General features: G+C 45.2%; 2 protein-coding genes across 7 annotated transcripts in view; both read right to left on the minus strand.

The window, feature by feature from the left end:
• The window catches only part of LOC138949525 (NFX1-type zinc finger-containing protein 1-like), a 36344-nt gene extending 32708 nt beyond the window's left edge, over positions 1–3636 (minus strand). For 2 of the 3 annotated variants that reach the window (XM_070321385.1, XM_070321371.1), the window contains exon 1: positions 3484–3633. The gene's annotated coding sequence lies outside the window, so the exon portion shown is untranslated. Of the gene's footprint in view, positions 1–3483 lie in introns of all 3 variants that reach the window. The other variant, XM_070321373.1, reaches the window with a different exon arrangement.
• Positions 3637–5359: 1723 nt separating this feature from the next.
• The window catches only part of LOC138949430 (TP53-binding protein 1-like), a 129615-nt gene continuing 121973 nt past the window's right edge, over positions 5360–13001 (minus strand). For all 4 annotated transcript variants that reach the window (XM_070321282.1, XM_070321274.1, XM_070321259.1 and 1 more), the window contains 2 exons: positions 12881–13001; positions 5360–10811 (listed from right to left, as the gene is read on the minus strand). The exon at positions 12881–13001 is cut by the window's right edge and continues 19 nt beyond it. In XM_070321282.1, coding sequence (XP_070177383.1) covers positions 10591–10811; positions 12881–13001 — 342 coding nt within the window. In that variant the 3' untranslated portion in view covers positions 5360–10590. The remainder of the gene's footprint in view (positions 10812–12880) is intronic.

Here is a 13001-nt window from a genome sequence, read left to right on the forward strand (position 1 = left end):
TAGGAACAACATACCTCGTGACTGTCACGCCGTCGAAGCTTTATGTCTCAGCAAAAAATACGACAGGATGTGCATTTAGTATGCTGCTTTTCTCTCGACATGCCTGACTGCAGCCTACTGCAGGGACTGAAGGCGACATCCAAATGTCTGACTGGGGGCCAGGGCCTTGAACCCACGATTCTCGGTATTCTATAGATCGGAAAAAGCGAAAGTAAGGCCGATCTTTACAGGCACACTCCGTCTCATGAAAGTAGGGCCGATCTTTACAGGCACACTCCGTCTCATGAAAGTAAGGCCGATCTCTACAGGCACACTCCGTCTCATGAAAGTAAGGCCGATCTCTACAGGCACACTCCGTCTCATGAAAGTAAGGCCGATCTTTACAGGCACACTCCGTCTCATGAAAGTAGGGCCGATCTCTACAGGCACACTCCGTCTCATGAACACAATTCGGCTCACCTCGGATTTGACACAACTTTTAGATGGGAAAAAGGTTATCTGTCTATACTTGGTCACATACCAACAATCAATTAAGTAATCAACTCACCATACCGTGGTAAGCAGGCTTCTTCGTTCATGGGCTGAAACTCCCACGTTCACTCATGTTTTTACACGAGTGGGATTTTACGTGTATGACCGTTTTTACCCCGCCATTCAGGCAGCTGTACGTCGCTTTCGGGGAAGGTCTCGTTGTTGACTTTTGGTATGTGCCCAAGTGGATGGATGTTTGAGATGGGTGAGATGTGTGGGATGGGTGAGGTGTGTGAGATGTGTGAGATGGGTGAGATGTGTGAGGTGTGTGAGATGCCGGGGTGAGATGGTGAGCCGAACACGAAGAGTGTGGCTTTAATTGACCTTTCAAGGCTGTCTGCACAGCAACCACCTTAACCCGCCACTTCAAGCAACCACCTTAACCCGCCACTTCAAGCAACCACCTTAACCCGCCACTTCAAGCAACCACCTTAACCCGCCACTTCAAGCAACCACCTTAACCCGCCACTTCAAGCAACCACCTTAACCCGCCACTTCAAGCAACCACCTTAACCCGCCACTTCAAGCAACCACCTTAACCCGCCACTTCTAGCAACCACCTTAACCCGCCACTTCAAGCAACCACCTTAACCCGCCACTTCAAGCCAGGGCATTGAGTGATCTTTACACACAGCAACCACCTTAATTACCCCGCCACTTCAAGCCAGGGCATTCAGTGATCTTTACACACAGGTCCAACTGGTGGGTTTTTTCTTTTAATCAAAAATATTTACATTAGCACGCCCACATGAACACGCACACACCCCTGCACACACACACACACACACACACACACATGTACAACTGAAAACGCAGCAGGCTGTGGTGCGTGCATGGTTTCTTTGTATCTCGAGTATTCGTTCTGTCTTGAGTTATTCTTTCTCTGTCGTTACAAATTATTGATCAACTTTGACGCTTTGCTGAGCAGACTGAATGTGTAAGCTTTCTCTCCCTTACTAAAGAAAATAGTTCAAAGCAGCCTATTCACCCTACGTACGATGTGTCTGGAAACACCTCCACGCGGAGGGGTCTTGCGGCCAGCGCAGCAAAGTCAAAGATAAAGAGGGAAAACTTTCTCGGCTCGCGCGGCAGCAAGCACTATGTCTCTAGACTGTATTGAGTTATTTCTCTCAGAAGACAGATTTCAAAGGAGGGTAAAGAGTACTATCACGATTTAATTTTGACTCGAGGTGCAGTTTACAAAGAAATTGCAGAGTCAGAATGCACCGAAGCGCCCATTGTCATTGTGAGTTTTTTTAAAAATGTGGGCACCGTGCCAGAAATAATTGAGGACACCGAGTCACACCACAAATACATAGTCTTTGTGGATAGCTTGCAGTAAAATTATATTCTGTATACTTGGAGTCCTACCCGATGTTGCCTAGTGGTGTTCGGTGCACTATCTGTTCCTCCCTGCTTGAGTGGGGGGGGGGGGTGTTGTTGTGTGTGTGTGTGTGGGGGGGGGGGGGTAGGTGGGTGTTGCTGTGTGTGTTTGTGTGTGCGTGTGTGTGTGTTTGTGTGTGGGTGGGGGTGTTTTTGTGTGTGTGTGGGTGTATGTCTGTATGTGTGTGTGTGTGTGTGTCTGTGTCTGTCAGTGGCTGTGGCTTTGAGTGTTCTGTCTGACTGGCTATCTGTGCCTGTGTGTTTGTGCATCCGTGCGTTGATGTTTATTTGTTTGTGTGCACGTATGAGTGCGGGTGTCTGTGTGTGTGTGTGTGCCCAGTGTGTGTGCGTGTGTGTGTGTGTGTATGTGTTTGTGTGTGTGTCGTTTGTGCGTGTATGTGTGTGTGTGAGTGCGCGCGCGTGCGTGTGTGTGTGTTCTGTCCGTCTGTCTGTCTGTCTGTCTGTGTGTGCGTGCGATCGTCCGTGCGTCTTATGTGTGTGTGTGCGTGCGCGCGCGCACGCGTTTGTCTATGTCTGTCTGTCTGTGTCTGTCTCTGTCTCTGTGAGTGTGTGTGCCTGTGTGTGTGTCTCTGTGCGTGTGTGTTGTGCAACACACCAAGAAGGACCGTATGAGGACACCGCATTTAGAAGACAGAAAAGGGGTCGTCAAAAGGAAGGAAGAACTTCAGTCCCACACCCTACTCCCCCCCCCCCCCCTACAAAAAAACCTCCCCGGCCCCGCAACCACATCGTAAAGTCAATCTGCCCGGACCCACACCTCTTGCATTGACACGGTCACGGGTACAGATATAGTCTTACATTGACACGGTCACGGGTACAGATATAGTCTTACATTGACACGGTCACGGGTACAGATATAGTCTTACATTGACACGGTCACGGGTACAGATATTGTTTTACATTGACACGGTCACGGGTACAGATATAGTTTTACATTGACACGGTCACGGGTACAGATATAGTCTTACATTGACACGGTCACGGGTACAGATATAGTCTTACATTGACACGGTCACGGGTACAGATATAGTCTTACATTGACACGGTCACGGGTACAGATATAGGGGTAGCGAAATGCGTCACACACATGACACGTACTTGGACAGAAAACTAATACAAAATAAATATCAGATACCAGAGACATACATCCACTGTACTTATGATAAGAACTTATGATTAAGTATATCTCTCGCACGCACATGTGTGATTAACAATGTCTGATCTCCTAGAGGAAAAGAAAAGAAAAAGAAGGAAAAAAAAGAAAAAAAAAAGTATATCTCTAAAGTTAATCATCAGTACGAATCGTAATCGTGGACGTAAAGTGACGCAGCATAAGGGGGGGGGAGGACCAAACCGTCAAGTGTTCGGACTTAGGCAGCTGTCACACAGTGCAATCTAAATCAAACAAACAAAACAACTCTACCACAACCACACCAACAACCAACAACAACAACGAACACCACCAACAACAACAACGAACACCAACAACAACAACAACAACAACAACGCCACCACCACCACCACTAACGACGTGACAACACCACCTACCGCTGTGTCGTCGCCACTGAAGAAGCTCTTCTCAGGTGTGAAACAGGTTACAGAAGGACATGAAGTCCGGTACTGGCCGTGTCGTCAGTGTGTCCGTCTTCCTGTCAATGAGCTGTGTGAGCAGAGCCTGTCTCTCCAATGTCGGGTGTGGGCTGACTGCGTGAGTCACCGGCCAGGGTTGCTACGGGCCCGGCCACACAAACGTTTCCCAGAATTTGCAAAACCGAAAGTAAGGTGTTTTTTTTACCCAATGTCCCTGTTATATAAGTAGTGGCGCACAGCGACAGTGCGCTAACAGACAGTTCTGTGGTCTGATGACACGCTTTCACACAAGCAAGCACGCATGCGCGCGCACAGACACACACGAAAAGACACGCACAGCCACAGACGCACGCACGCACAGACACACACATATACATACACACATACATACACTTATACTGGCACACGCACGTACACACACTCACACACACACATACGCACACACATACGCACACACACACACACTGACAGACACGCACACTCACATACATACACACACATGCGCGCACAGCACACCCGACCGTTGTGCAGACAGCACAAACCTTTCAGACACAAAACGAAAACCACATGACCTGTGTCGAATAGCACAAACCTTTCAGACACAAAACGAAAACCACATGACCTGTGTCAATAGCACAAACCTTTCAGACACAAAACGAAAACCACATGACCTGTGTCAATAGCACAAACCTTTCAGACACAAAACGAAAACCACATCCCCTGTGTCAATAGCACAAACCTTTCAGACACAAAACGAAAACAACATGACCTGTGTCAATAGCACAAACCTTTCAGACACAAAACGAAAACAACATGACCTGTGTCGAATAGCACAGTCCTTTCTTTCTTTATTTGGTGTTTAACGTCGTTTTCAACCACGAAGGTTATATCGCGACGAGGGAAAGGGGGGAGATGGGATAGGGGAAAGGGGGGAGATGGGATAGAGCCACTTGTTAAGTGTTTCTTGTTCACAAAAGCACTGATCAAAAAATTGCTCCAGGGGCTTGCAACGTACGTAGTACAATGACCTTACTGGGAGAATGCAAGTTTCCAGTACAAAGGACTAAACATTTCTTACATACTGCTTGACTAAAATCTTTACAAACATTGACTATATTCTATACAAGAACCACTTAACAAGGGTAATAAGTGAAGAATTTTATGGGTGAGAAAAGGAAAGTAAAAGGACTTTGGGGAGGCAGAAATAGAGAAGAAACAAGAAAAAGATCCTAATTAGGTTCACAGCATCGAGAGTGATGCGACCTTCTCTTAGAAATTAGTAGAGAAGGCTCCCCCATCCACCACCCGGGGGACGCGCCTCTACCCCAATTAGGGGGCGCGAGGCACACAGTCCTGCTGGTTCCGACAAGGGAACCCTAAAAGTGAAAGTCGGCAGACTTCTGTGTGGGGAAAATCCGGTTTACCTTCATTTGAGGCGTAAATCATTAACAAGGCGTGGAGAATAAGAGATGGGGCTACATCTGTTTCCATGACTTTGCGAGTCTGTGATTGTGTTTGTACACCGTGTGTGTGCATGTGTGTTGTACACGCCTTCACGCATGCTACGTATGTTCATGAATGTGTTTGTGAACATGTGTATGTGTGTGTGTGCGTGTGCGTGATTTCTTGATTCCTCGGCACACCCTTTTTATCCTCCACTCACACTTCTCAATCTCTTTAAACACAAACAAAACTTAACCTGTGTTCGTGTGTGTGTGTGTGTGTGTGTGTGTGTGTGTGTGTGTGTGTATTTGCCGTAAAAGCAGGAATACTGTCTTTGAATCATCCCATTCACACTTCTCATCCTGTTTCCACACAAACACACACACTCAACTTGACAGCTGCAATTTATCTTCACATGGAAAAAGACAATGTTGGAAAAAAATATTAGAAAACATGTACAAAAATACAGAATGAAGCATGTGTTAAGAATGATATTGAAATTATGTTATTCTTTGATTTTCAAAACCACACAGAGGCATCTTGCTTGTGATCGTTCCCCCATGATCAAAAACCTGCAAGTCTGCATGCAATCAGGCAAATCTACATGTGCAGTTAAGTCATACTTACGATGCACATTATGACAAAACCCATTTTCACACAATATTTACTCTCTTGTAACTGACAGCAAAATGTGTCGAAAATAAACATATTATATTATCAAAGGAATAGACACAAACCAAGAAAGTAAACATAATTCAGGGAACTAAACATGAATCAGGGAACTAAACATGAATCAGGGAACTAAACATAATTCAGGGAACTAAACATGAATCAGGGAACTAAACATAATTCAGGGAACTAAACATGAATCAGGGAACTAAACATGAATCAGGGAACTAAACATGAATCAGGGAACTAAACATGAATCAGGGAACTAAACATGAATCAGGGAACTAAACATAATTCAGGGAACTAAACATGAATCAGGGAACTAAACATGAATCAGGGAACTAAACATGAATCAGGGAACTAAACATGAATCAGGGAACTAAACATGAATCAGGGAACTAAACATAATTCAGAAAACAAAATAAAATCGGTAAAACTAAAATAAATCTAGAAACAAAAACAAAATCAAACAAATTTGTTAAAACACAAATCAAGGAAGTTCACCCAATTCAACACAGTAAACATGAATACAGAAATAAGCATAAATGAAGAGAGTAATCTTAAATCAAGACAAGAAACAAAAGCCTCAAGTACAGAGCAAAAGAGAGAGATACAAAAAATGTGTCCCTTCACAGACAGCCCTATTGGGCAAATCAGACCCTCCTCGGACGGGACCGAGATTTCAAAGAGAATCTACTGCCCCGAAGTTAGTCATTTTAACTAGGTTCAAGTTTGCAGTCCTTACCTCACACTTACAGAAATGTCAAAGCAAGTTTAAAAATGTGATGCTTCAGTGGCGGAATATTACTGTGTTGAAAGCATAACAGGCTATACAAATTAAAGAAACTCGCCAGGTAGAAATTACATCATAACACACACTACCGACCTGTTAGGATTTCACAAGCATTTCTAGTATAAACCAAAAAAACTAGTGAAGGTGACATGCAGTGGTCCCTGCAATGTGAGGTTCCCTTCCATGAGAAAACATCTCCTCTGAAAGGACACCTTCTGTTGTCCCCTTGTCTATTAGTATTACAGTACTAACACCCAAAAAAAGTAACAAGAAGGGCAAAGCCCATACGACTCACATGCTTGACCTTGACCTTTACATGACCTTGACCTAGCAACTAAACCTAGCAATGACATCATACACTAAGAACTGCTTTACACATTTTTCCTACCAAAATACATGTGACCCAAGGTCAAGGTCATCCAAGGTCATGCAACACAAAGCTGTTAATTCAAGACATAGGAAGTACAATGGTGCTTTTTGGCTCTTTCTACCATGTGATATGGTCACTTTTAGTGGTTCACTACCTTATTTTGGTCACATTTCATAAGGGTCAAAGTGACCTTGACCTTGATCATATGTGACCAAATGTGTCTCATGATGAAAGCATAACATGTGCCCCACATAATTTTTAAGTTTGAAACAGTTATCTTCCATAGTTCAGGGTCAAGGTCACTTCAAAATATGTATGCAATCCAACTTTGAAGAGCTCCTGTGACCTTGACCTTGAAGCAAGGTAAACCAAACTGGTATCAAAAGATGGGGCTTACTTTGCCCTATATATCATATATAGGTGAGGTATTCAATCTCAAAAACTTCAGAGAAAATGGGAAAAATAGCTGTTTTTTAGACAACATTTATGGCCTCTGCGACCTTGAAGCAAGGTCAAGATGCTATGTATGTTTTTTGGGGCCTTGTCATCATACACCATCTTGCCAAATTTGGTACTGATAGACTGAATAGTGTCCAAGAAATATCCAACGTTAAAGTTTTCCGGACGGACGTCCGGACGACTCGGGTGAGTACATAGACTCACTTTTGCTTCGCATGTGAGTCAAAAAACCTGAAAGGCGAGGGTGCAGGGTCCGCCGGGCTGAGGCTTTTTTTTTTTTTTTATCTTGTAGAGGCAAAGAACAGTTTCTCCTTGTACCAAAATGTATGTGAATAAATTATAAAATAATACATTTTTTTAAAATTTGGTTTAAGAAACCAGATTTTGAGATTTTAAAAGTTCTCAAAAACCGGATTTCCGGCGAGAACCGGAAAGGTGTTAGCCCTGCTATTATCTTCACCAAAATATACCTGTCATGACAGGCCACCTGCAATGTTGGGACAGTACATTTAGCTGGTCCCAAGGGTGTCCTTTCATGGCAGGTACCTCATACCCCGACAGTCTCATTTTTTCTGCTGGTTATTCCATGTCCAGAAAGCAAAGAAAAAGATGAAACATCAAAACACAAGTGAAAAGATCATGCAATGAAATCCTCAATACAATCGCAATACTAACAACTTTCAGCCAACCCTTCATTCTTTCCCTGTTCATTTCACGCTTGATGCCACGAATCAAAGACTCACACACTTACAGATTCTGTCATCCTCTGCATGTTAAGTTTACCACGAGAAGAAACAAACAGACAACAAAGGGGCATGAATGACGTGAATTACAGCAATAAATAAACTGAGAAACAGTAACACGATGACTAACATTCACACAAATACACACATTTAGATACGCAACACACGGAAACATGGAACACTCAAAAGTCGATACGTATAGACTATGTCAATCACAGTAAACACATTCATTTGGTTTGCAGTACATTTTGTAGTTTGGATCATTCTGCTGTACAGGGCATTGGGATTTTCTTGGGACTTTTTTGTATACATGTAATGATGTACCGGTATACAGCTGCAAAGAAGAGGCACGCGTCTAAGAAATGTTGCTGCGACAAAACAACGTCCCCACTGTTCCAGACTATGCACCTCCAGACTACAAAGGGGCGTTCCACTGTACAGCAGAATGATCCAAACTACAAAATGGTACTGCTGCAGCTGTGACACAAGACATCCACCGTACTGCTACAGCTGTGACACAAGACATCCACTGTACTGCTACAGCTGTGACACAAGACATCCACTGTACTGCTACAGCTGTGACACAAGACATCCACTGTACTGCTACAGCTGTGACACAAGACATCCACTGTACTGCTACAGCTGTGACACAAGACATCCACTGTACTGCTACAGCTGTGACACAAGACATCCACTGTACTGCTACAGCTGTGACACAAGACATCCACTGTACTGCTACAGCTGTGACACAAGACATCCACTGTACTGCTACAGCTGTGACACAAGACATCCACTGTACTGCTACAGCTGTGACACAAGACATCCACTGTACTGCTACAGCTGTGACACAAGACATCCACTGTACTGCTACAGCTGTGACACAAGACATCCAGTGCTGGAGTCAGCATGCAAACAAACAGTATTCTGGAATCAAACACCAAGAAACAAACAGTATTCTGGAATCAAACAGCACAGTCAATGCTGCACAGTCAATGCTCCAGACTTGTTGACACAGTGCAACATGATGGACGATGCATGCATGACAAACATTTCTATCAGCTCTGCTGACATCATTGCAGATCAACACAAGATTTGACTTTGAAATATATGTAACACTGACACGACACTGACACTCCTGTTCTGTCCCGAAACAATGAACACGGCAAAGCCAGCACAATAACACTGCTCTCACGACATAACAGTTAACACTGACACACATATCATACTCGTTCTGTCTCAGAGGCCGGTCACACACAACGATTTGCACAGTCACACGAGCCAATTTTCGCGTAAGATGGAGCTGCGATGGAGCTACAAGTCACTCGCAAGCGATTCTCTCGTAGCTTCGGCTGATGGAACTTGCTCTATTCTTGGAGTCAATCAGCAATTGTCTCGTTATGAACAAATCCCATGTTTGAATCGCTACCGCGTGGCAGCAGCTTCACTGAACCGAGACTGTAACAACACTTGTATTGTAACAATGACTTCACAGTGCACATCTTAAAAACACATACGTGTAAATGACAACACATTGGTCATGCATCGTAAAATATGACACTGATACTGCCGTTACAAAGCAACACTGACACACACATCAGACACTCAGTCCTGTACAGTCAATACAGCAACAGTCCTCACACCATAATACTGACACACACATCAACTCTGTCCAACACACACACACAAATCTAATCAGCACATCTGAACAAGAGTTGCCTATTTACACAGCTTCAAGCAAAATCCAAGAGAAGAGAGAGGAAAGGGGGGGAGGGGATGAAAAAGGGCCTCATAGCCCCCCCCCACCCCCCATGATACACACTTGCGCAACCGCTGGTCCTCCTACGGATTATTAAAAGAGCATTTTTGTTGTCTCATTGCGTGCCTCTAACATGAGCAGTTCACATAACAGATGTTGTTTTGATTAACAAATTACCACTGCACTGATTCACAGCATCTTTCTAGCTGTGGTTTCTTGCATTAGTGGTGGTGGCATCGCTTGGTGTAAATAAATGCATAACTTGAGAGAAAAAGAAAAAAAAAGTCCCTGCTGCTCTGATGTGGGTTGGTCTTGACGATACCTGAGAACTCAACGTCAGCTGTGTTTTGTTCCCTGTCTCAGCTGAAGTTGACATCGCACAGAAAACGTGAAAATAAAAGAACGAGCTTGCTCCACAACACCTGCTGCTGATCTACATTACGAGTCTTTGCTCGAGTGCTGCTCCAAAGTTATCCAACACATTATGTATGTATACTATGCTTCAGCAAACATTCACGCTAGATTGAGCAGATGTGAAATATGTCTGGAACGACTTTGTTCATGGTAAAGAGTGTCGTTCCAGCCATGGTTCATACTGTCACAGTGATAAACAGTGTCTTCCCAAGAATGTTTCAAAGTGCTGGTGTAACTAGTCAGTCAGAGTTCTGCAGATACGGGTAAGCCTGATCGGCTGACTCCTGTGAATGACTTAAAGTAGTGGTGTCCAAATCAAGCCTGATCAGCACATCCTGTGAATGACTTAAAGTAGTGGTGTCCAAATCAAGCCTGATCTGCCACATCCTGTGAATGACTTAAAGTAGTGGTGTCCCAATCAAGCCGAGTTCTGCAGATACTGGTAAGCCAGAGGGGCCACATCCTTGAAGAAGTTGTGATAGTATTTGGGGTGAGCGTCGTGCTTGAGCAGAGTGTTGTTGATGATGCACTGCATGACCCACTCCGAGGACACCACCGGCACACCCAGCTGTCTGGCTTTGTCCACCACGCTCTGGTCACAGGTGTGATCCGTCACCACCACATCCACACCTGGCTGACCTGAAACAGGTAGATAGAGAACCAGTCATAACAATGCTCCGGTCACAGGGTGATCATAAAGCTAACAATACATGGCGGGGAAATAGCTCAGTCGGTAGCGGCATCGGCTTTGAAACCAGTTGTCGCTATCAGCATGGGTTCTACCCCCACGTTTGGCAAGGGATTTATTTCCCAGAGTTAACGACGTAATAACGTTGTGCAGACTCCTTTCTCTTCTCTCTTCACCCCCATGTGCACGCATGCGCAGGATAAAGATCCTACGTTCACAGAAAAAGTCTCAGGGCTTGGAAACAATACACGCATGCAGTAAAACGGAATAGAACAACAAATGGGCAGCCTCGGACTGTAAGGCAACTCACTTTGGCCAGTGGTAAAGCAGCCCCAATAGCCAGGAAGGTAACCCCACAGGAGGGTAACCCCACAGGAGGGTAACCCCACAGGAGGGTAACCCCACAGGAGGATATAATACCAATACCAAACTTTGATGACAGGTGTCAATCATCTCTACTGACCCCCACCAGCTGACTGAGGTGACGGCCTTGCCCTTCATTGTCATGACAGGTGTCAATCATCTCTACTCACCCCCACCAGCTGACTGAGGTGACGGCCTTGCCCTTCATTTTCATGACAGGTGTCAATCATCTCTACTCACCCCCACCAGCTGACTGAGGTGACGGCCTTGCCCTTCATTGTCATGACAGGTGTCAATCATCTCTACTGACCCCCACCAGCTGACTGAGGTGACGGCCTTGCCCTTCATTGTCATGACAGGTGTCAATCATCTCTACTGACCCCCACCAGCTGACTGAGGTGACGGCCTTGCCCTTCATTGTCATGACAGGTGTCAATCATCTCTACTGACCCCCACCAGCTGACTGAGGTGACGGCCTTGCCCTTCATTGTCATGACAGGTGTCAATCATCTCTACTGACCCCTACCAGCTGACTGAGGTGACGGCCTTGCCCTTCATTGTCATGACAGGTGTCAATCATCTCTACTGACCCCCACCAGCTGACTGAGGTGACGGCCTTGCCCTTCATTTTCATGACAGGTGTCAATCATCTCTACTCACCCCCACCAGCTGACTGAGGTGACGGCCTTGCCCTTCATTGTCATGACAGGTGTCAATCATCTCTACTGACCCCCACCAGCTGACTGAGGTGACGGCCTTGCCCTTCATTGTCATGACAGGTGTCAATCATCTCTACTGACCCCCACCTGCTGACTGAGGTGACGGCCTTGCCCTTCATTGTCATGACAGGTGTCAATCATCTCTACTCACCCCCACCAGCTGACTGAGGTGACGGCCTTGCCCTTCATTGTCATGACAGTGGTACCTGCAATGTGTGGACTCTCCGATGAGAGGACACCTCCCTTAAAAGGACACCTTCTATTGTCCCTATTCCTATTTTATCTACCAAAGTATACCTGTCATGACAGTCAATACAGTCAATACAGTCAATACCTGTCACGACAGGCCACCTGCAATGTCGGGACACTGTTGGCTGGTCCCTAGGGTGTCCTTTCATCACAGGGACCACTGTACATGATTATCCCATTGCTTGGAGAGCACACTGTACATGATTATTCCATTGCTTGGAGAGCACACTGTACATGATTATCCCATTGCTTGGAGAGCACACTGTACATGATTATCCCATTGCTTGGAGAGCACACTGTACATTATTATCCCATTGCTTGGAGAGCACACTGTACATGATTATCCCATTGCTTGGAGAGCACACTGTACATGATTATCCCATTGCTTGGAGAGCACACTGTACATGATTATTCCATTGCTTGGAGAGCACACTGTACATGATTATCCCATTGCTTGGAGAGCACACTGTACATGATTATCCCATTGCTTGGAGAGCACACTGTACATGATTATCCCATTGCTTGGAGAGCACACTGTACATGATTTATCCCATTGCTTGGAGAGCACACTGTACATGATTATCCCATTGCTTGGAGAGCACACTGTACATTATTATCCCATTGCTTGGAGAGCACACTGTACATGATTATCCCATTGCTTGGAAAGCACAAACACTCTATTGACTCACGCTTGGCGGAGGTGTTGGGGAACTTGGCGACGACCTTGCTGCCTGTGATGTCCAGGATGGAGGTCCAGGATTCAACGAAGTCCGCCACTGATGACGTCAACAACACCCGCTGCCCTGCCAG

This window comes from Littorina saxatilis, linkage group LG1, assembly GCF_037325665.1.
Source record: "Littorina saxatilis isolate snail1 linkage group LG1, US_GU_Lsax_2.0, whole genome shotgun sequence".
NCBI classification, from domain to species: Eukaryota; Metazoa; Mollusca; class Gastropoda; order Littorinimorpha; family Littorinidae; genus Littorina; species Littorina saxatilis.